Raw genomic sequence first — 24,825 nt, 5'->3', positions numbered from 1 at the left:
AATGTTTGGGGCTATTTTCCAAAATTGTTTTTCTTCTGGCAATTTTTTTCAGTAACAAAAAACCAAACCTAACTAAAAACAAATCTGGAAAAGATATCTTTTCTCTGTGATGTTGGACTTAAGTCTTTCTGTTATTTATTTTCCAAGGAATAGAATAATTTTTGAAAAGTATTTAATCCAAGATGCACAGTTTCTGGACAGCAGTGTTTGGAAGTAAGACAATAATGCTTGCAGAGAGCAGGGCTGCTGGTTAGCTGGCCTTAAAAATAATGATTTCAGTTTCTTTCTGTTCTCAGTCATTTCATGTGCAGATAGATTTTCTGCAGTGTCTCAGAAAGTACCCAGCAGGTGTCTACATTAATATTATTATTTTTTTAATTATACAGCTGAATGTATTTTACACTCATTTGCCATATTTGCCCCATAAGGTCACCAAGACACAAATTGCTGGAGGCAAGTGGATATTTCAGGAAAGTATCACTGTGTACTTACTTGGTATTACACTCCTCACTGAAGATTCCTTTCAGGACACATGATACATTGTGGTCCACACTGCAGACCATTGATCTTTCCCACTGCAGACATTACTATATTTGAATACTGTTGAGACCATCATATGTGAGTTCCTATCTGTGTATCTTGCAAACATTCCTTACCAGCTCAATGGGAACTGTGTCTTGGTCTTTGCCAATCCTGAGTTTTTGTATTTGGTAAGCAAAACAGGTTTTGCTTCCTGCAAACCAGGCTTCCCTAAGTATGGTCCACTCATGCAATCATCTGGTTGTATCTGTGATGTCAGTAATTCTCAGGACATCATAGAACCATGGAATCAATTAGGTTGGAAAAGAGCTCTAAGATCATCAAGTCCAACCATTACCCCAGGACTTCCAAGTTCATCTCTAAACCATGTCACTGAGGGCCTCATCTACACGTTTTTTTAATGCTTCCTGGGACGGTGATTCCACCACTGCCCTGGGCAGCTTGTTCCAATGCCTGAGCACCTTTCAGTGAAGAATTTTTTTCTAATATCCAATTTAAACCTCTCCTGTCACAACTCAAGGCTATTTCCTCTTGTCCTAGCACTTGTTACTTGGGAGAAGAGACTGACCATTTCCTCTCTCCATCCTCCCTTCAGGTATCTGTAGAGAGTGATAAGGTCCCACCTAAGCCTTCCCTTCTCCAGACTAAACAACCCAGTTTCTTCAGCTGCTCCTCATCAGACTTGTGCTGCAGGCCCTTCACCACCATCATTACCCTTGTCTGGGCCCTTTTCAGCAGCTCAATGTCTCTTTGTAGTGAGGGGCTCAGAGCTGAACGCAGGATTTGAGATGCGGCCTCACCAGTGCTGAGTGCAGGGGTATGATCACTGCCCTGGTCCTGCTGGCCACACTATTGCTGATACAGGCCAGGATGCTGTTGGGCTTCTTGGCTGCCTGGGCACAAGCTGGCTCATGTTCAGCCAGATGTCAGCCAGCACTCCCAGCTCTCTTATTAGGTTGTCTCCATGAATACCTCTTAAAAAAAGTCCTATAAACTGGCAGAAGCGTAACCTTTTGGTTTTGTTTGCATTACAGCATCATTAGCACTAGGAACAAGAAAAACAAATGGAGAGACTCCAAATCTGCCACCTCCTCTTCCATTTTCCCCTACACACTCCATGACTGTTATCATCTCAATCATCTCCAGCTTTGCCTTGGTCGTGATCCTCAGCATTGTGACCTTGGTTTGCTGCCGCCAGCGAAAGCAGTGGAAAAACAAAAAAAGGTAAACCTCAGGACTTGAGGCAACAAATACTGCTTTGAAAGAGGGCTTGTCTATTTCTGAGAGCATAGTCCCATTAATGCCTGTTAGGTGAGAGCAGTCCTCCCTTTGCCTATGACAGCCCAGTGCAAGCCCTGGTTAGTCCCTGTGGCCTAGTGGCTATTTTTGGGACATGGCATGATATCTTGCTGCAAGACTTTCAACAGCCCTGCTGCACCTCCCTTTTCCATCCTGGAAGAAACCAGCCTGGAGAAGATGCAGATAGATAGGTATCTGCTGGTTGAGGGCTATGCACATACTGACTGGAAACTGCTCCATCATTTCAGAGAGTCAGAGACACCAACGCTCACGACTTTGCCCTCTGAACTTCTTCTGGACCGGCTGCATCCCAACCCGATGTACCAAAGGACGCCCCTTCTCCTCAATCCAAAATTGCTCAGCCTGGAATACCCCAGGAATAATATTGAATATGTAAGAGATATTGGAGAAGGAGCATTTGGGAGAGTCTTCCAGGCAAGGTAAGTGGCTTGGGTGTGAGTCTTCATCTGGAGGTACCAGGGAAGAATTTGCAGTCAGGCAACCGCTTTATCTGGGCACTGGAAATGATTCGTTCATTCATTCTCTCAAACCAAGATCAAATGGATGTGTACCAAATCATACACTCAAGCTTAAGTTACTGTTTCTGTTGTCCATTGCTTTGTGTGATTTGCTAAACTTTTGTCACAAACGACTCTTTTGTTCTCTCTAGTAGATATAATGTTCTACTTGCATACTAAAGTGTGGTGTAAAAACTTGGCTAAATTTATCACCACTCTTTTTTGCCAAAAGTATTGCTTCTGACATGTGATTTATTGTGAAATCCTTGCATTTCCCACTCAGTGTGTTGTGTCCTCTGTTATAAAGCCAACACTGGCCACTAACTACCACAGAGGGCAATGTGTCATGCTCCAGTTAGGTCCTAACCCAGTTTCAATTTGATTCAATGGCAAAACCAAAACAAACCAAAAATCCCCTAAAAACCCAACACACTTAGGCCAATTTTTCATGTGTGTGTGAGCGTCCCCTTTTAGTTGCTCAATATTCTTGGATTTTGCAGCCATTGTTGCCTGTTTTAAATTTAAGGTATTAGATGAGATCCCAGTTCTGTTAAATCTCATGGGTGGTGAGATCATGCACTTCTTCAAATGTGAAAAATATTTAATTGAAAAACCCAGCGATGAACCTAGTCCTGCCTGGACTGAGGTGGTTGGAGGGTGTCCTGTTAACCTGGGCAGTGTCCGTAATTTCTGCAGAACAGTTTTTGGTCAGTACTAGGTGCCTTGGGAAATTCCATCCCCAAATTCCTGGAAGTGGACAGACTGTCCAGTTCTATGTTTATTTAGGACAGTTTTCTTTGTCTTGTACTGTTAACAAATCTGGGATGTGGCTGATTTTGTAGCATATCTGGAGTTGTGTATGATGCCCTCAAAAGAACAGGGGAGTGGCAGAGTCCCACCACAGACCAAGACCTGCCTGGTGGAACTGCTCCCATTGACTTCAAAGTCAAAGGACTGTCCTTGAAAAAAGCAGTCATAATTACAGATGCTTTTAATGTTTATGATTATGCTGTTGATGTACCTGCTAGGAAATGAGCTATGCTCGTGTTAAATGAATTAAAGAGCAGGGAAAGATTTTCATTGGCTGGGATGGATTTTTTTTCTTATGAAGAGATGCCTTTTTTCTAATGGAATAAATGCAGGCACGCTTTTCTTTAACCCAGAAGAATAACACACCAAAAAAGTTTGAAGGGTGTGCAGTGGAAGAATCACAGATGCTGAGCCTATAATTGATTGCTAGCCTGAATGGCAAAGATGAACATATCTCATCTTGAAAAGAGAGCAAAGCTGTAGAAACCACTTCACAGCTGACCTTGGGTCACTGCCTGTGAGCTGGCAGAGGGGTACAGGGCAGCCCTCATCCCAGCCTCAGCCTAGCACTCAGGATGCTGTGTGGAGTGTCACCTTTCCACTGGCATGGCTGGGGTCCTCACCACACTGGGTGCACAAGTGGTCTTCCTACCAAGTGCTGCTTCAGCTCTGTGCTGGGAACTTCAGGATAATTTAAGTGTTGCACAGACCTTTCTGAGCTGGAAATGATTCTCACTCACATTGAACAGGACCTCTCAAAGGGTGTTCAATGTCACTAAAGCTGGGTTAAGCAAGTGCTAAAGTGGTGTAAACACCTTTGATGTGGATTTCATCCACCCCAGTGCTGCAATCTCTTTTAATTAAACTTTTTGCTATTGACAGTGGAACAGGGAGAAAAAGAGAAGGGAATAAAAAATAAGCAGCACATCTTCCTAGCCAGCATTTGCAAAGTGGATTGTACCACACTACCATGCCCTAAAAAAACCCTGCTCTCTGTGGCTCAGGAAAGGAGCCACAGAAAGATTTCTTCTGAGGGGCTTCCTTATTCATATCTCTAACAGAAGTCCCTCCAAGGCCTTGTACTTCCAGGGAACAGTTAGGCCACTGGCGTTTCTGTGCAGCACTGGCATATCAGTGCAGACTGCTGGTCCAGTAGCACCAGCTGTGCATTCCAGCAGGTTAGTGAAGTTATTACAACTCAAATTGATTGCCTTCCCATCGCAGATGGATAAAATGTACTTGTCTACATGTGTTAAATGGACATCTTGAGCTAAGTTTAGCAACCCTTTTACTTCTCCTGTTCTCATGTTTCTCCCTCTCCTGTAAACACAGGTCTCTGCATGGTGCCAACGACATCTTTGCCAGTTGGCTTGCTGTGAGTCCTGATTCAGTGTTTACTCACTCTTGGGTCAAGCAACATGTTAGGACAGGAAGAGTTAGGCGATCATTTACTAGCATCTCCTGAAAAGCTGCTGTCTTCACTGGAGGCAGCATCACACAGAAAGGATGAGGAAGTAACCAGATATCCTTCAAATAAGATTTAGGATCTAGCTCAGACTGAAACATGATGGCCAACTCAGGATCATTTGCTTCAGGGAGGACCATGCTGGCACCACACACTACCAGAGCACCAGCTCTGTACAGTTCAACTCAGACTAGTGTGCAAGTTTTTTCCCAGAGATGGAGTTGCATGGTCCAGGCTAAGATTGCCAAAAGGCCTTGACATGGGGTCTTTGCTAGCAGGCCAGTAGACCCCCACTGCAAAGACACAGCTCATCATCTCTGCAAGAAGCAAGGCTGTCGTTGAGGTCAGAGGTTCTCTGACAAGTGTCTCCCTGTGTTCTTTTCAAGTGCAAAGGGTGTTTCTTTGATCTGCTTTCTCAAATATAGCTGAAAAACAGTGTGGATGTTAATACAAAATACAGTCAACAAAAGGAGCCCCTGCTAATTAAGAGCACTCTCCTGACCACATATGAATTTCTCCAAAGAACAGGGTAAAGACAGGTCTGCATCAGCCCCAGTAAATGTTATTTGCATCATTTACTTATCTAACAGAAGCTACCCAGCTACGATACTGATGAAGATGGGGGACAGGACAGTCTCAAATACAGGTTCAAGCTTCTCCTGTTTTTTTTACTGCTCTTGAAAGAAAACCTGATTGAAACTTAAAGTCAGGCACCCTCTGAAAGTAGGCTCAGCTACCCAGCTATGATACTGATGAAGATGGAGGACAGGACACAGTCTCAAATACAGGTTCAAGCTTCTCCTGTTTTTTTTTACTGCTCTTGAAAGAAAACCTGATTGAAATTAAAAGTCAGGCACCCTCTGAAAGTAGGCTCAGAGTGAAATACCTGGTTGCACTTCTGCTTAGTTCTTTGAATGGCAGGTACCTAAAAGCCAAATGTTGCCAGTGTTGCACAAATCATTGATGGTGAAGGTGAGGACAGCCGCTGTCTGTCCTGTGCACAGTGGATATTTCTTCTAAGCATTTAGATAATCATGAGAGAGGAAACCCAAGGTAATTTCTTTTAATGATGCCTAGCTTTGTGAGAAATTTACCTATTTTGTAGAAAGCACTCCATGTTCCACCCTGCTGTCAGAATTCTCCTGGTTAATTTCAGAAGCAGTGCCTTCCTCTTGTTCCCTTGCAGATGTGCCCCTATCTGTTTTTCAAACACTGTATTTTGGGCATTAAATAGTTCTCTGCAAAAACTGCAGAGTTTGTCCTTGTTCCAGATCAGTGTGAATTTCCTAGGTCTGCTAAGAACTGGGCTGAATCAGCACACATTACCAAGGGTGAAATTACTTGCTGTTGCGTAAAGGCCCGTTAAAAGGCTTTGAGCAGCTTAATCTCACTTAAGTTACATTTAAGTTAGTTTACATTACGGGATTTCAGTGAAGGGTAGATGGATGGGTGTACTTCAGGCTTTAGCCTGGAGTGAGTTTCTCTCTCCAAAGCATGGAAGGTGAAGCTGTGCCTGCCTTTGCTTTGGCACTGCACTAGATCTGCTAGCCAGTGATGAGCTGTAATCTAAAATGAGGCTGTTAGGAGGAGATAAAGGCCCTTCTATTTTTACTTTTAAATACTCTACTGGTTTCTTTAGGCTGTTGCTGCTGACTTTCTACAGTACTGATACTAGACAGCAGCTAGTAGGTGCTGGTACTTCTTCCCTCCTCCTGGACTGGAAACTTGCTGCCAGCACTGAGGGAAAAAAAAGGCATTTTGCTATAACGGAGGCAGTAGCAGACAAGTGTGGAGCCTGCTCCTCTGCTCCAGCACACCAGACCTCCTCACCCTAGTGTCTCAACTGCGATCTGGCCACCTGTGAAATTCCTTTCTGGATGGGCACCCCACCATCTTCTGACATTTGACATTTACAGCATCCAAGTGCAACTGTTGCAACTACCATATGTCTCAAGCAGATGAAAAGGAAACTGGAAGTTTGCTTTGGAAATCGGAACCTTGTCTTGGGGCCACTGAGCAGTAAAATAACCTGGCATTTGAGCAATGGGAGGGCAGCCGGGCTGGCGTAGTAACATGACACCTAAATGGGCACAACTCTCCGTGGGATCTGGCCAGATGCATGTAAGGAACGTGTTCTAACTGCAGGACTCTTGGGAAGAATTTGCATGGGCAACAAAATGCATGTCTGAAATTTGATGCATATTTGAAGAGTAGGAAGTTGCTCTTCTTTGGCAACAGCTACCTTGAAATCTTTGGCAAGCCCATGTAATTAAACTTTGAGGGTGCATTGACCTTTGGATAAGAAACCAAAATGAGTCTGTAATTGCTCTAAGTCAGGAAGCTGTGTTTCCTACAGATTTGCCTCTCTAAGCTCTAGCTGAATGTTCAATCGTGTCTTATTCAGGCATTACCTTGTTCTTCAGAAGGGAACAAGTATGCTTTGTCCCTTCTGGCCTGTCACCTGTTTCCACAAGACTTCCAGAAACATAACTATTTCCTATACCTCAGCTCCACCATATTAAATTCAGCTGAAATTAGCTAATGGTTTATATCATGTTGAATTACAGGCATACACACAAATAGAACAGTGGCAAAAGGCTATTTTCCTTACAAACCCAGGGAAACATATTTACTGTAATTGTTACTTTCACTCTAATAGTAGTCAGATGTACCAATGCCACTGTGGTGCCAGGTATGGGACAAGACACAGTGAAGAGGCTTTTTCAACATTTTCATATAAACCAGGTTTATTTTAAACTCTGGTATGTTCAGTCATTACACCATTATTATTAGTGAATTATTTGGAATAATAAGTCCATTCTGCCTTCCATGAAGTTTCCAACCCCGGAAGAGGCTATTGCTTACCAGCCTGTTAGTTACTTAACTGTTTACTAGGCATGATAAAGAGCCTGTAAGCAGAAAGAGCAGTGATAAAAAGGAGCTGTATTGGATTTAGTCTCCTCTGAACTAAACTAAATGTATCTGTACCATGCAATGCAGGCATACTCAAGAGATGAAGATGGTCTTTCACATGTCTTCAGTCAGTGCTGGGGCCTTCCACCCTTTTTTTCTTTTTTTTCTTCTATCGTTCTATCCTTTCGCACCAGAAGCAGAGCCTACATTTAGTGTGCATGCATCCATTACTGATGCTTTCCTTTCTGTCTTCTTGCAGGGCACCAGGGCTGCTGCCATACGAGCCTTTCACAATGGTGGCAGTGAAAATGCTGAAGGAGGAAGCATCTGCAGACATGCAGGCTGACTTTCAGAGGGAGGCAGCCCTAATGGCAGAGTTTGACAATCCAAATATTGTCAAGCTTTTAGGTATCTGGATAAGGCACCCATATACAGCGTACCACCTTCTGCAAGTCTGTTATGGGGTTGTTGGGGTGCAGGGGTGAACACGCATTCAGTACTGGTGAGCTTTTCTGTGTGCCACTGCATTCTCTGCTAACTTTTCCACCAGAACAAGTCTCAAAATGTAGGTCTGATGCTGTTGCCTTAACAGGATAGTGCATTGCAAAAAAACCTTCTTGTCCTGCACTGAGTATTTTCTTGATAATCTTGTTGCCTAGCTCTGCTTCCAGTTTTTTAACACTGGCACGTGTCTTCAGGGAAAGCACAAGCTCCCTGGAGCTGTGATCTACTTTATGGGTACTTAAAAAAAGCCAGGCACAACTCCAGTTAGTTTTATGGGTCCCACTTACTATTGTGATGTCTGAACAGTCACGAGCATTGAAAAAATACCAAACTGAAACAAATAAACAAGAAAAGCCAACCGCAAAAATGGTCTCTTCCTTCCCTCCCCTCTCCAGCTGAAAGGAAACCTTGGTTTATTGGGTTTTTTAGAAAGTCTTAATGTTGCAGCTTGGCAAATAGCGCACTGTTCTCTGAAGAAAGCTGCTTACCAAATTTTATTTCAGTAAATTTTCAGGTTTTGAGAGAAGTAGGTGTTGCTAGCCACCTTCACCTGGCAATCCTGCTCTAAATTATCGTATGCAGACCTGATCCCTGCAAACAGGAAGCTGAGATCCTAATTTATTTCAATAGGAAGCTGCAGAAAATTTGGAAATAGATAAATCCCAGGTTTGGGAAAGCTGGGTTGATACAAGTGCTTTAGCTACAGAAATGAAAAGCAGGAAATACCCCAAACTGAAATAAACATTATATTTACTGTCAATACACTTTAGGTCAGTAAAGGGAGAACATACAGGAGCAAACTAGCTTCAGATCATGGGGATGTGGAGAAAAGTCGTGTTGTTGAAGGCAGCTTAGATGATAAAGCTCTCGCATACACTTCTCATGCTTGTCAGATCTTTATTTTATCACACTGGGAACAGCCATCTGTTTCCTCAACGTTTCAAGTGTTAGGTCATCAATGAGAAGTTCAGAGTTCACAGATTCAGCAATTGCTAAATAATGGCCCTAAGAAAGCAAAACACATACATTTAAAATGCTGGGTATTGCTTGTTGGCAACTTAATAATAGGCATGCAAAAATTTTTGCCATGTCATTGTATGCTCAATAAAAACAGTGCCAGTGGGGTCCTGCATTGATGCTGGCCCCCAGTAAAGCTGGTGTAGGTCCAAGCATGTGCCCGTCAGGAGGACTAAACTCTGTGTGTATCAGATGTGGCAAATCTCTCCTTTCTGATGTCTGTTTTTAATTTGTCTTTCTTTCCTTTTTGAGTATTTGTCATGACAAAAGGCATTTCTAGAACCAGTATTTTTTGCATGAGCTTATGAGCAGAAGAAGTTGTAGTGGGAGTGTCTTTGCATTTCAAGTATCCCAATGAATCCTTGAACATGCCCCTTCTGCTTACTCCTGTAGTCTTCCCACATATGTGTAGCCCCTAGACACATACAAGTACAGTAATTACAACAAACAAAAGAATCAAAAAAAAAAATACCTTAATCAGAACTACAAAGGTTACTTCCTGAAAGTGTTTCCTTCCAGTTGCACCTGGGAAGAGGCAGTATTTCTGTTAAGCAGGGACTGGCTCTTAACTGAACATAGCTCCAAAAGAATATCTTTTTCCTGGGTTTCCAGAAATACCAGGCAACTGCATGTCTTGTTAGCATCTCCCATGGAGCTCAGAATTAGATACCTGGTGAAGGAACTTCAGAGACTCAAAGGGATACATGCATTCTTGATGGTATTTGCCTGCTTCTCCTTTCTCTCTTCCCCTTCATGCACTGTTGAAAGTCTCCCCTTTCTGTAAGTATTTATGTATATTTTTGTTTTGCACAACAGAACCCAAATGACCTCTGTGGTGCATCTATCTTCTTCTAGGTGTTTGTGCTGTTGGGAAACCGATGTGCCTGCTGTTTGAGTACATGGCCTATGGGGATCTAAATGAGTACCTGCGTGACCGCTCACCCCGCAACCTCTGCAGCCTGGTGCATGGGAACCTGGATGAGCAGATCTGCCTCCCCAACCCCCTTGCGTTGTGCTGCACCAGCCAGCTCTGCATTGCCAAGCAGGTGGCTGCCGGCATGGCGTACCTCTCTGAGCGCAAGTTTGTCCACCGGGATTTGGCTACCAGGAACTGCCTGGTGGGGGAAAACATGGTTGTAAAAATAGCTGATTTTGGTCTCTCAAGGAACATGTATTCAGCTGACTATTACAAGGCAAATGAGAATGATGCCATCCCCATCCGCTGGATGCCCCCTGAATCCATTTTCTACAACCGCTACACTACAGAGTCTGATGTGTGGGCCTACGGGGTGGTGCTGTGGGAGATCTTCTCCTATGGCATGCAGCCCTACTACGGGATGGCTCACGAGGAGGTCATCTACTACGTGAGGGATGGGAATGTCCTCTCTTGCCCAGACAATTGTCCCCTGGAGCTCTACAACCTGATGCGCCTCTGCTGGAGCAAGCTACCCTCTGACCGGCCAGGCTTTGCCAGCATCCACCGCATCTTGGAGCGCATGTATGAGAAGGCTGTGGAAACTCTGTCGATCTGAGGGATGTGCCCTGTGTCCACCCATCCAGACTGACTCAGGCCGGCCCATGGGCTTGAGAATGGTAGCTTGACACAAAACTGCAGTTCAGGGGGAGGAGAAACAGCTTGTTCCTCTGCCAATCAGGAAGTGTGGACTGCATTCTCCTGCAGTGGGCCATACTTCCCTGGGTGGGACTGTCCCCTCCAAGTGACAGGACTGACCCCTGGCCATCAAGCTTGGACTCTTTGAGTTGGTGAGGGTGCTGGCCATACTATCTCAGTACCTATATTAGGCATTCCCAGCAGCGCAGAATTCCCCAGGGAAAGCAAATCAACGTTTTGCTGGTGACACCTCCCTGCTTAACAGGTCCCTTCAAGTCCTTCTGTATTTAAGCTCTCTGCTTTACATTTTCCTTTCCTTTCTCATATGTTTTCGTATTATTTAAGGAAAAAAAAAAAAGAGAGAAAAAAGGAAAGATTGCAGAGAGCAATTTTTTGGGGATACTGTTTATTTTATTTTATTTTATTTTGGGGATACTATTTTATTTTTTTGCATACTCACTTCCTTTTGTAGAAAAAGGATGTTTCTGAAACCATAGGCTACTTTCTTTTTCTTTATAACTTCCACCTCCTTTTGACACTTGTGAACATAACATTGGCAGAGTCAAAACAGGAACCCGCAGGACTACTGTCAGCCATCTGCATCTCATGTTACACGGACAGGCAAAATCCTGTCAAGCATGGAGCCTTACATTTTGAAAAGTGGGAAATCCACAGTGAGGTTCATTTGATACTAATATCTCACACAAAATCTTGCCTCAAGCATTGCAGCCCATCTTTTCTGCCTTCCTCTGCAAAAAGCCATTTGGTGCTAAGGGAGAAATTCATCTCAAGGGCCTAGTCCTGTACCTGGTAGTTTTCTGAGGTGCATATATTTGCCTCTTCCTGCAGTATGGTCCCCAGCGAGCTGAAAGCAGGGAGAAATTCAGCCCTTCTTGCAGAAATGTGGCAGGTTATGTTACTTATTTCTCTCTGTTTCCTTTCCAATCTTTCCCTCAGGTTTCTGGTTTTCTTTTCCTGATAGCAGCCTCTAACACCTGTAAGCCCCACTGCAATGTTTGCTGGCCACCTCACAGTCCTCAGCATTAAATTCTGCTAGGTTTTGTCAGCCACCTGGCTGTTTATCCTTCCCTACCATGGCAGGGATGAGAAGGCAGGCCTGCAGTGATGGGAGGTGAGCTGAATCCCCAGCTGAGCAAAGGTGCCTGCAGCCTCTGCTGAGCTGAGCCCCAGTGCACAGCCTAGCAGTGGCTCCATCTCTGTAACAGAGCGTGCCTGTTCAAAAGCCTTGCAGTGCTCGCAGCAGCAGGGGTTTTATAACTCTCTTTAGAGAGGGAAGGTTCAGACCTTGTATGTTGGTGTGGGTGTGGGTCAAGGTACCCAGTATCTCCTCCTAACCTGGAAAGTATCTCACACCAAGTAAAGACGCAAGAACAAGTTGTAAAACGCTCACCATGTGAACAAACACACCCATTTACAGTCCAAAGGACAGTCTGCCTTCTAGGATCTTGGCACTGGCTCCAGTGATTCACTCTCCATTTCTCCCAGCTAGACTACTTTGAAACCATGATCATGGTTTTCTTCTTGTTTTCATGTGGGTTGAATTTAGATGCCTGTAATGTCACATGAAATGAAGTTTCTCTCACTTCCTTTGTGAAAGGACTCCTACAAATTCAGAAGGGTAGACCTTTTCACTGCACTGTCCTAGCCCAAATCTTTCTCTTGGAGACCCCATCTTCACATCAACATGGACCTGCAGTTATAATTGAGTGGAAAATTCAGTTTTCCTTTTGCAGCATTTCAGCCTTTGCATTATAAGCATGTACTGAAATGTGTGGTAGCGAGTGACTGCAGGCCAGGATGGAAAATGAGTTTTAAGAGGAAAGAGATCATTTCAAGATTGACTGACAGAGAAGCATTCTGCAGCTTGCTCTCCGAGGATGATAATCACTTCTGCGTTGTGATCCAGCAGGAGGGCTTAGCACCTAAATGGTCATGTCCTTTGAGAATTAAATGGTAGATAGCCCTTCTGGTGCCTTAGCATGTAGTTAGATTTTACCCTCAGACTTTCTTCCTATTGTACAATTTTCAGCTTGCGAAAAGCTGAAGGTTGAAATACTTTTGGGATTTGCCTTTTTTCACAGGTTTGTTTTCTCCTCTTTTTGTCTGAGGCTTCTACTTTCTTTAATATATGTTACACAGTGTGCTACTACAGAGACTTAGACTTTCTGTGTAGCTATCACATAACTCAAATTATTTTGAATGGGAGCAAATGAAGGGATTGTGAGAGAGTAGAAAAGAAAGAAAAAATATTTCTCAAAAAGTTGTTTGGAAACAAAAATATTTATTAGTCTCTAATTTGAATTTATAATTCATGCAGAAAGAGGATCAACTGAAAAAGAGCATTTCTAGTACTTCAGTGGTAGTGGTTTCCGCTGATGAAGGCAGAGGGAGCCTTGCAGTCAGTGGCACTGGATGAGAACCCTGAGAAGAAGAGGATATTCAGCACATTTGATGTACCCATTCTCTCTGGTGCTCTGCCTAGAGCATTTGCAGTACATATACAGCTTTATCTTGTATGACATATTGTGAAATCAGATAAGCCAAGCAGCACAGAAATCCTTCATGTTCATCCTCTGAGTCTATTTAAGCAGTTTAATTTACAATGCATGTTAAAAGCATAAATCCCATAATTGGTTGGACACTGTCTGCACCATGATCAAATTTTGTCTAGAGAAATTTCCTCTCAAACACATTGTGACTGAACTGTCTGGTCTCATTTTCCAGGGGTATATACTGACAATTATTCTGTGATTATTTGTTACACATTTCACAAATGATGGCTTTGAAAAGCATCCCAAGCAGAGATGTACATTTCTTATTATTCCGATCTGTGCAAGTCCTTGTGTGAAATATTTTATAAATAAAGGGATATCAGAAAAGGATAATATTAATTCTGATCTCCCTGTTCTCTTCCTTGTTTAGCACTGGATTTGTTTCTGAAAAGAGATGCATTTCGTTTTATTAAACCAGCCTTATTACAGTTTTAATATCTGAATGGCTATACTGTAGGCTATTGCTGTTTAAAGTTAGCCTATTGAGTGTACTCAAAGGCATGTTGTTTTGATGACTTAAACTGGGTGCTATAGGAACACATTAAGAGACTACAGACAGGATGAGGCACTTCAGAAGAAGCAGCTGGTCAGACTGCTCTGGAGGAGGCTATTTTGCAGGATGGTGTCCAGGTCAGAGTGGGAGATCACTGTGCTCTCAGCAGGACGGGTCCTGTCCTGACACTAAAGATGCGAGGAGCAGTGAAGGTAGGATGTTTTTGCAGCAGCTTGGGTAGGAGTCCCTTAACCACGTTTCCACTTGATGTGAAAGCTGTGTCACATAGATAAGAACGACATTTGCCTCCCTCCTAATTTATGCTGGCATTTGTGTCTGGATCCTGATCTCACGAGTGGATATGCTGGAAAATAAAGTGTGGTATAGAATCAAAAGGGAATTGAGTTAGCTGTCTGCAGAACACAGCCAAGAAAAAGTTTGTCACTGATTGGTTTATCTAAAAAGTCATAACTCCTCTTTCTGCACGTGTTTCTTGAGCATGAACTCATTCAGTACGTCTACGGGAATTTTAACTATTTAAAAATTCATTGCAAATATTTGACAAGCAGAACTGGGTAGTAAAACCAAACTTCCCGACTGAAACAGGGAGGCAAACCATGAAACACATTCTTTGGTTTTTGTTTAGTGTGTTGTGGTTTTTTTGTTTGTTTGTTTGTTTGTTTTTAACCCTTGTGTTCAAATACAATGTAAAATGTTTTCTGCAAATAGTCTTGCTTGGAATCTTAGAAAAGAATAAGTGTTTTGTAGATATTGTCCTCACTCAGAAAGTCAATCATGAACTAGGAAAAGAGTTACTTCTTGTCCTTTAAATCATATTAAAAAATTTGTCTGTTACATGCCAAGTTTTTTGAAGGTGCAAGGGGACATGGGACCCTCATTCCCATCACAAAACCAAGTGTTTTTTAAATCCTTAGAGAGACAGTTTTTAGCTTAATCTAAAAGGTTGACCCAAGGACAGAGCCTGTTGTCTTCAGCAGTGCAATCGACACCAGGGTCCCCTCCCTCCAAACTTGTTCTGAGATCACCTGCACTGGCCAGCACAAGCTGACGTCTGCAGCACCAGGAGTTACCCTGAGTACTTTGGGTAGTTCAGCAGTAATGATGGACACCCTGAGTGAAGCAATGAGAGTAACATGTGGCTGGGGACAGCAGAAGCATGTAATGGGTTATTTCATTTTCCTCGGCTTTTGCGTTCTTGCGAGTGCACAACACCCGTGGGGTATTTTGTGTGTGTATGGAAATGGACAGGGTGAGGAAGCTCACTTTGGGTGTGAGGAGAAAGGTTTCAGTCAGCTCTCTGCAAATTTCTTGTTGTGTCTTTCAAAAACTTCTCTTCACCCATTTCCATTCTGTTTAAAACTTCTCATCTTCAGCTGGATGTAGTAACATCTCTCCTCCACAGCCAAAACCTGAGGTCTTAAGATGCCTTTGCAAAGTCTCTGACATGGCAGTGACATGGGAGCTGCTGCCCCTCTGCTGCTGGTGTGGAGCTCTGAAGTGAATGTGAAACTGCTTTTTCACATTTCATAAAAAACTGAAAGCAGCCAGTTGTTCTCAAATGCAGGACTAGGATCTTCTTCTTCTAACCAAGAAAGGAAAAAGGGGAGAAAAAAGACAAATTCTGACAATTTACTGATTCCACTGAAGATATGGAACCTCCTGTAACAATGTCATGGATGATTTTAAATTGCTTCACTTTAAGAGAAAGTTCACATTCATTCACCTGAAAATCACTAGAAACTCATTTTTTTATATATTCTTGATGCATGTAGCTGAGAGCATTTCTGAGAGGCAGCTCTCTGTGCTAGGGCACAGCAGCCATCTGTCAACTATATAAAGTGTAATATCTGAGGACATCAAAGCTGCCCTTAAAACCAGTACCTACAATTTTTTTCAATAAGGCAGTAGCCTGCAGTGAAGGTTGTACTTTATACCACTGACATATTTCTGTGCCAATACAGCATCTTCTAATGTCCCACGAATTTAAGATTAAGTAAATAGGAGTTTCATCAACACCTGATAGAAAGGATGTTTTATGACAGATTTGGACTATCATACCATCAATTAATTAATTGATTACATTTATTAAAGAAATGTGGGGGGTTTTGTCTGCTGGGATGCTTTATGTCATGTGCCATTTACAGGCTGGTGTGTTTACTCTAACTCTGAGATAACCACACTATACATTTCTGCTAGGCATGACGTCACATGTTGAGGCACTTGAGTGTTTATCTGCCCTCCCCCATGGATCTTATGTAAAAAAGATGTTATGTCTTGGGAGTTTATATAGACCAGCAAACTCTAATGTAAACAAACAACTTAATGGAAGAGGGGATGGGTGCAGAAACGAGGAGTGTCAGATGTATGAATGAATGGGGGTTATTCACTCTGTGGATGTTGAGCTCATGCTGTGCTAAATTTAACTTCTTATTTAAAGTGGTGCTAACTTCACAGCAGTGACACAGGAGAACAGGAGGGCTTTGCATGGAAAGAGCAGCAGGGAATGGGGCAGTCCTCGATGGAGGAGCATGCCATTTTCCCAAGGGATGCAACACCAGGCATGCTTGCTGCCGTGCTGAATTTACTTGGATTTGACTGGGATTTACTCCCAGTGCCTTTGCTATCATTTCTCCTGTTCTGAAGCATAGTGAGCTGTCTTGGTGTTCCAGGACCCTGAACTTCCCACACCTTGCACTCTTCTGAAGGAAAGCAGTGGGACAGCCCTACTTCCTCTCCTACCCTTTCATCTGAGAGCAGGCCCTAGGCAGGTGCATGTCTGCAGAGCAGGGCAATGCCAACAAACAAGGTGCATGTTTTCATAACTCCTGTGGTGACAAAGAGCTGTTGGATGTGTGGCCCCTATTCAGGTCGGCAGTACCCTTGCCCCAGGCAGGTCCTGAGAGTGTGATAAAGCCGCAAGTCTCCAGGGCCTGGGAGGCTGTGGCACGCTTAGAAAGAGCTCTGGGTGAGGACTGTACAAAATGTTCAGATCAAAACCTCCAGCAATGCGAAGACGCTTGCGTTTGAGTGTCATTACTCGCCCTGACAAGGTTTGCTAAGGGCATCTGCAAGCTGTTAGGCTGCTGCTCGGCTCCATTTCAAGAAAAACTGGCCAGATTTATAGCTTGGCATTGGTAGTACATCGTGGTTCACAGCTGGCAACTGGCAGGGGAATGGACAAGACGACTTGGTATCAGTATGTCTTGTATGTGAGAACTTCCAAGTGAAGAGCAAAGCATGCTAATGATCTGTCCTCTCATCAATCTAGGATGTGACAAATTGCGAAACACTCTCTGGGCACCAGGTGGCACCTGCCCCGGCAACGCAATAAAGGTTTCGGCCAATCTATTTTGCTGTGTAATACTGCACGTGCAGACACGACTCAAAGATAATTTAACACTGTGCTGAACAGGGTTGCTGTCTCTTTTGCAGACGAGGAGCGCTATTTCCCCGAGTGTGCAGGGCAGCAGAGTATTGGATTTGGCTTGCATGAGATAAATCCTGTCAATGAAAAGGACACACTGCCTTTTTGGAAACATACCCTGACTCAGCAAGACTTACACAAATATTTTTCTTGGCCAGCTACCATACAGTCAAGTAGCTGCTACTACACATTTGCCCTTTTATACCACTCCAGACAAAGGATTATCTGTTAGCAAGAAGATCTTAAAAATAAGTTGAGCTAAAATGTTAGATTAAAATCTTACATACGAGATAAAAGTATCTCTGTCTACAATAAGAAATATGCACAGTTCATCCTTTTGGGACTCTGAGATCCTCTGTCTTCTCTGGCAATTGTTCTAACTATACTCAGAGTTTAGTGGGATTGATAATTATTCACTGTTTCTGCCAACACAGGAATGAAGGGGCCTCCAGTGAACTTAACAACAAGGAAGCAAAAAGACTTTCACAGGACATAGTTATATTCACAGGAGGCTACAGATGCCAAAGTATAAAAAAAAAAATAAGAAAAATAAAGGGATTGCACAAATTAACATGGGGACAGGGAGGCCCCCCAAATTTTCATTAAATTTGATGGTTTCAATGCCCTGACAGTGCTGTTTTCTGGAAGCTTTTAGAGGACCACTGGGCAAAACCTTACTTTATGGATATAAGTGTGACCTCATCTGCTGCTTTTCTTAAAATATCTTCGGGCTACAGCTGGAGTCAGGACACCAAATGACCGACCGTCTGATGCCTGATTTACTGCGTCTACTGTGAAATTCACCTGCAAAGGGGCCTGGGTTATAAAATCTGGGCTCAGATAACAGACGTCTCCTACCTGAATGATATTTGGTTCATCCAAACTTGACATAAGGCATGTAACTGGACAAAAAAATGTTAACATTCTGTTTTCATGTGTAGTGTTTTAGTGTCTCTTGGATAATGCTGTAACAACTTCTGAACGAACATCTATACATCATTCAATGGGCAAATGCCTCTGCAGGGCAAAGGGATCTGAAACACTCTTCCTGGTGTAACTTGAATTGTTGCCACCCACTGACTTGTGTCAATCAATGATTTTTGAAGATTTCACTGTGTTTTCCAGCTGACAAAGACACAGCAGTAGTAAGAACTGAAGGGAAATAACAGGGAGGCATAACGAAATATAGACTAGGGGATACAGAGCAAGGAGCCAAGCTCATCCTGCAGAGGCAACTGCTAGAGGCCAGGGCTAAAGTGTAGTGACTGCACTGCAATGGCAGACTCCTGCATTGTGGTCCCACTGTGCCAGCTGGGATCGCAAACAGCCTTTTTCTAAATTAAAATAAAAAAAAACTTGCATTTGAACACTCACCTACGAGATAGCCTTAGGAAAAAGCTGAATGTACATCCCACTGGTTTCTGGAGCCCAGTTGTATCCCTAAGGCTAACCGTGAATTGAACTGATTTGGTACACTAGCATCTCAGGGTCAAGTAATTTTCTTTGTACAGATTTGGCAATGCCATTATTTATAAAACCCCAACACATCATTGTCACCAGCATTTCTTAGCAAGTCCTCTTTCTATTCAGTCACTACCAGCTATAAGTCCCCCAGCATCAAATGATTGTGGCCAAATGCTGTTCTTTCAGTTCCAAACCCTGAAACCATTGACCTAAGCAGCTGGCTGCCTTGTTTCCCCTGGGCAGGCCTTTTTCCAGAGAAATACATGATTCATCTGCAGATGGCTCCCTGGATCAGCAGGCAGCTCCACCCACAGCCAAGGAAACTGGCAATACCAGTGCTTGCTGCCCCGGCAAGGACACAAACCCCAGCACCAGGACAGATGTTGCAAAGCCTCTTCTCTTTCGTTTTAGACTCAATGCTTGGTTGAGTAGTAGGAAGAAGAATGGCTTGTGGGCACACCATTTTTATGGTGAAACCAGTCTGCTGCAAATCCACCTTGCAGACACTGTGATACTGCAGGACGATATCCATAAGGCACTCTAGCACGGGTGTGACTACTTTTGGGATGGCTTTTCTGTCCTCCTGAAGAGCACAGTTTGTCTTGGACAAGCAGCAGCAAGTTGTGTTGATGCTGTTACCAAGTAACAGGCATGGTGGGATACAGTAGGGATGATTTCCTGATCTGCTCCATTTCCTGGGGAAGGAAGTGGGGCAGCAATGCGAGACTCATCCTTCACCCTTTCCCTGCATAGTCAGTGCTGCTAGCTGTCCCTTGAAGTCCGACTTCTCTTGATTTTGGAGCCAGCAGGAGAAGTTGGCTTGCTCAGACCATGCTTGAAAATGCCACTCTCATGGCTGACAGTGAGGTTTTTGTAATGTCAGTGATTATGCAAGGCAAAGATTTATATCCTCTATGCTGATGTGAATCCACACAGTTTTGATCATGCAACACAGCTTTTGAGTTGCTGCATGTTCGTGTTAGAGTTATATGGATAACCTGCACGTGACCTCCCCTGGCAGCCTCCAGCATGTAAGTAGAGATCTCCTGGTGACAAATTTATGCTCAGATCCAAGCAGTTTAGCAAATTCCAGTTACAGAAATTTTTGGCAAGTTGGGAATCCAAATAGCCCAATGTTGCCTCTGAAATATCTTCCTGGGGGATGCACGCTTTTCATGGCAGATGGACAACGAAAACTTCCTCTTTCCCTTTTGGCTGAGACAAAATGACAGGAGGGCATTGAATATCCCCTGCCTCCCTAGTGCTTGTGACACAGTGCTCACCACTACAGTAGAAGGAGACATAAACCACCTTGCTAGGTCAGGTACTCATTACCGAAACTTGCAGTGGTGGGAAGGGGATGCTGTAGCCCATGGATTTAATCAAGCAAACTGTCAGCCCCAGGACTTAATCGAAGGTTGGTCCTAGGACAACCAGAATTATAGTACCAGCCTCATGGGAGACCCAGCAGAGAAAAGGTCCTGGGCTATTGAGACACTTTACCCTTACTTTCACCTAGCACAGGTCTAACCTGAACAAGCTATTGGGTGGCCTTAGGGCCCGCAATGTTCAGTGAAACATGGATTTGTCTAAACCCCATTTTCCTAATTCTGTCCAAACAGAGGCACCAAACATACACCCACAGTAGCATGATGGAAATTTTTCGAGACCCACCACAGCCAACTCATTATTTGAGGTTCATACAAAACGGGATAGTCTGTCTGCTGGTGAGCAAAGAGAAACTCTCCACTTCTATTGTGAATGGGTCGGGTTCAAGCTAGTAATTAATCCCTGTTGTGTACTTTGTGTGAGCTGCTGAGAGCTGCTCCTGTGGAGCCAATAGGTGAAAACACTTAACAGAGCTTGCCATAGGGGTGTGTGCAGTTTATCCTTTCCTGAGCACAGAAGTTCAGTGTTTGACACAGAGACTTGCCCATAAACATCTGACTAGGAACCAAAAACGCATTACCAAACAAACAGCATAGCTCTCTGAAATGTGCTCAGCCATGGTCTTCACCCTGCTCCTGCTTTTTATTTTTCTTCCCTCTATCTTGGGTAAAATGCAAACAAAAATAGGGTACATGTCATTAAAACTATCTATTATACTTAGCATAATGGGGTCTGATCCAGCTTTCATTCAAGCCACTTGAACAATTTCTACTGACCTCGCTTTGGAGATGGCTACAATCCACAGTGAACTGTAGTTAAGTTAAACACAAAACCAACCATTCAGAAAGCAATGAGGAGTGCCACAGTGGCTGTTTTTCACCTGGGGTTGGCATCCTTGGGGATGTGAGACAAGAAGTGTGCCTGAAGTTTTCTGGGAGAAGGTATTTCACAAAGAAACAGGCCCTTTTATGGGCTCCTTCTTCCAGGAATGAGACAGCTTCTTCCCCAGAAGTACTATATTAAATCAGTTAGAGTCAATGTGTGCTAAAAGAGTATTTGGGAAGCTGTCTTGGAGGCAGAAGGTGAAGACCCCTGTCGCTTTCTTTCATTTCTATGTATATCATTTTAATGCCTGTTGGAACTGGCTGTTCCCTGGCTTTCTCTGACAAAGCAGTGACAAATTTCTGCAGGTGTCCCTGGGGCACAAAGCTGTTTGATGAATAAGGGACAAAATTAATACTGTTGCAGACTTGGAAGCGATTTGGACCACACAGGTTGCAACATTATTAAGAGTGCCCCTGACGGGGCACCTTTGTGCGATCTCCAATTCAGTGTTATTTCTTTGAAGGGAAGAGAAGAGGGGTCAGGGGGATCAACTCATCAGCTTTCACACTGACTGTCCAAACTTTTCACAGTCCTGGCTAATGGAGACCTTGTCCCCTCTCCTCCCTAAAATCCTGAGAAAACAAGGCAATAACTCTTCTGACTCAATGCCTCCTCAGGCTGCTTTGCTCTCCTCCCTCCAATTATTGCAAATTACGGACAAGATAAGGCTAAGCATTGCACTCATTAGCATTGAGGTTTGTGGAGGCTAAAACGTGCGCAGTCACTCCTCGCTGCATATAAAGCTACAGGTTGCATTGTTTATCAGTGGAAATGCAGAAAGTTAGAAACTCATGGAGGGGAAAATGATCCAAATGGAAATCACCTGTGGCACCCCATATGCAATTAAGAAATGCCAGGAAGAAATAAGTTTCTCTAAAAATCCTAAAACTCCAAACAAACACACACAAGCAAAACAAACACATCTGGCTTGTGCAGGGGAGTGAGCAGGGTCGCCCATGAGAAAGCCACGCAGATGTAAGGAGTAAAGGGATGGGAAAATAGTAACAGGTTTGTGGAGGTCAGATGCCTTGCAGAGGTGTGTGTCTATTCTTTAAGGGATGCTGCCCTGACAGGGTATGATGCACAGTCAACTTGCAGCCGCAGACTATCCTGCCACAAGGGAAAAGACAGTGCAGCACATTTTTCTGGGAGGAGAATGAAATCAGAAGAGCCAGAAAAGCAAATATCATGGAGTAGGAGCTGACAGAATGTCATTTACCAGTTCCAGTTCAGTTGTTCTTGCGCACCCTGTGTGAGAGGCAAAACTGACTCTCAGCTAGATGATAACTGTTTCCAGGAGGGGAACCGTAAAGGTTTACAGCTTTCATTTCGTGCTTTGTTTCTGGACCACAGTTTTCTTTTCCAGCCACACATTCTGCGTGCCTGTATGTGTACTCGCAAGCTTGAAGCAATATCTGCCAACTAGAGCAGACTCGGGCCACACGCAGCATCTGTGGGCTCGTACAAATAACAGCCGTTGCTTTTTTGGGGCAGAGAATTAGCTCATAAATATTTACAAGACTGTCAGTTACTGGGATGGATGGCTGCTGGCAAGACAGTTCTGATCAGAACATGAGCGAGGGGGCTTCAGCATGCCTGACTATAATCTAGTCTGGTAATTGCCCAGCAAAATCATTTTGGAGCACAAGGAAAGCAGTTTCTCTCCATTTCATGAATGAAGCAGCAACATACATTGAAGGAGGGCTGCAAAATCCAGCACTGCTCAAAATGTGACCCTTGAGAATGCATTTTTCAATCCATACTTAAGTATGCCTCTCTTTTAGAAGGCCTAAATAGCTTCTCCCCATACCCTCATGTATTGTAGGAAATCAGCTTAATCACTACCCATGGCCCCAGGTCATACAGCCTTGGCCCCACTCTGGCCAGAGCCCATGGGAGAGACCCAAAGGTCACCCTGGTGTCCTGACTCATTGCCTGTTTCCTTTTACACAATTTTATTGTGTAAGATATCTCCAAGCATGGCACAGTGTTTTGAACAATAGTTCTTCAGTAATCCAAGGGATAGAAAGAAAAAGATGAACCACAGTGGTTATGCGAGAGGCTACAGCATGTGAAGAAATGAGAAAGCTGGCACAGATCACCTAACTTTTCCTGATCCAATCCCTATGAGATACCCACAGAATGCAAAGGTCTGGGAGTGTGGGCTAGAGTGATCTGCAGGAAATCAGTGGCAGGGACTGAGAGAGACTCGGAGCTCCTGGTTTGGTCAGAAGTTCACAGTTTTGTTAGATGTGGAAGAGCCTGAGGCCTGAGGATAATGCATGGAGCAAAAGTTCGTTGCTCCATTTTCAGTTGTTTCTCTCCTCCTTTTCTTCCTTATTGTGCCTTTTGACCCAGCATGTGGTGTTGGCTTAGGTCTTGTTCTGACCGGCTTATTTTGGAATACCTTTCTTCGGCAATGCTCCATGTATAACCCTGGAGCACATATAGATTAAATCGTGGGATCAGGTCTTGAAGGCAAGATTTCTTGGAGAGAGGTTGCTTCTTACTCTGTGTTTTTCCAATACTCATCTTAATGGAGTTGTGATCCCAGACAAGTCTGGGCATGGAAGTCATGCAACAATGGTATGAATGCAGCAGCCTCTTGGTGTTTATTATCCACTAGGCACTCACTGTTGAGTAACTATGTGTCTTAAGCCATGTCTCATGTTCAAGTAGTGTTTTGGCCTGTACTTCTGCACATTTTTGGGTCTGTGTAGAAAGACTCTCTAGTCCTGCCCTTTTTGCTGGTTGGTTGGGTTTTCAGAGTCAGCTACCTTAAAAAGTGAGAATCGAAGCAGCTTTGTTAAGTTTCTTTGTGTCTCTTGCAAGGCACAGATACTCAAGGTGCGGGACACCTTTTCAGGTGTGCTGGGAACAAGGGACCCTGCCAGCAGAGGCTGAAAATCCTGAGTCTTACTTGATTTATACTGCCACATCCACCTTGGGGAGTTTGTGAAGCTTCACTGTGCTTCCTCAGGCAGCCTATGAAGAGCAGCCCAGATGCTGGGTGCTTCAGTGATCACCTGAAACACTCTGATGTCCAGCAAGATGGGATGAGAGGGATGCTTGGTGTCTCCAGGGTGTCCAGTGCAGCAAGAACAGTCAGCCAGTGCATGAGATTTTTGCCAAAGATGCCAATAACGCACGTGATCCTGCCCATGCTGCCTAGCCCTGGGGCAACTCACAAGTAGCCTGGAACCATCAACGCTGCTGTTCTACCAGATGCTGCACAGGTGAGCATCTGCAGGGCAGAGTCCCAACAGCTGGAGTGATGGCATGTAGTTCCCTATCTGCCATGCCATCAATTTCTCCAGCCTGTATGTGAGTCCTGAGGGCGTGTCAGCCCCTTGCTTCTCCACTGAAATCTCCATTTCAAAAGCTGGTTGCACCCTCTGCATCCTCTGATGTGGTGATAAATTATAGAGACTGTTCTGTGGGAGGTCAGGAGTCTTCAGGTGGGAAAGGGATGATGTTGGATGAGGAAACAGACTCTAGCACGTTCTTCTCACAGCTCTTGATTTGCCTTTTGCTATAAAACATGAACAATGGGGGTCTAATGGGCTACAAATTTGACAACTGATTTTGGAGATGAATTTAAAAGTGGGAAAAAATAATGGAAAATAATCAAGTTATGATTAAAAAGCTGAAAATCTTTTACAAAACTCAATGCCACAGTATGCAAGGACTCACGAGGGTGTTACTCTTTCTTTGCTAAGGGACAGCTAAAAAAATACCACCATTTCTTATGGGGACTCAGGCAGGTGTAGAACAGCAGGCTTCTTTCCAGTGTCTTCTGCATTTGCAGTGTTCTTGCAAGGCAGAGAAAGATAAAAACATATGTATGAAGGATAAAACTAAAAGAGAAAAGAACTGAAGAGTCATGGTGAAAGTAACA

At 43.8% G+C, this 24,825-nt stretch overlaps 1 protein-coding gene across 1 annotated transcript in view; it reads left to right on the top strand.

The window, feature by feature from the left end:
* MUSK (muscle associated receptor tyrosine kinase) overlaps positions 1-11,071 on the top strand; it is a 53,441-nt gene extending 42,370 nt beyond the window's left edge. Inside the window, exons 14-17 of the mRNA XM_062604393.1 lie at positions 1,575-1,764; positions 2,088-2,279; positions 7,805-7,953; positions 9,922-11,071. Coding sequence (XP_062460377.1) covers positions 1,575-1,764; positions 2,088-2,279; positions 7,805-7,953; positions 9,922-10,598 — 1,208 coding nt within the window. The 3' untranslated portion in view covers positions 10,599-11,071. The remainder of the gene's footprint in view (positions 1-1,574; positions 1,765-2,087; positions 2,280-7,804; positions 7,954-9,921) is intronic.
* Positions 11,072-24,825: the final 13,754 nt, after the last annotated feature.

The sequence above is a fragment of the Pezoporus occidentalis genome, unplaced genomic scaffold (genome assembly GCF_034315485.1).
Source record: "Pezoporus occidentalis ecotype Australia unplaced genomic scaffold, CSIRO_AGI_Poc_V1 ctg86, whole genome shotgun sequence".
Classification (NCBI taxonomy): Eukaryota; Metazoa; Chordata; class Aves; order Psittaciformes; family Psittacidae; genus Pezoporus; species Pezoporus occidentalis.
This window is presented reverse-complemented; position numbering and strand designations above follow the sequence as displayed.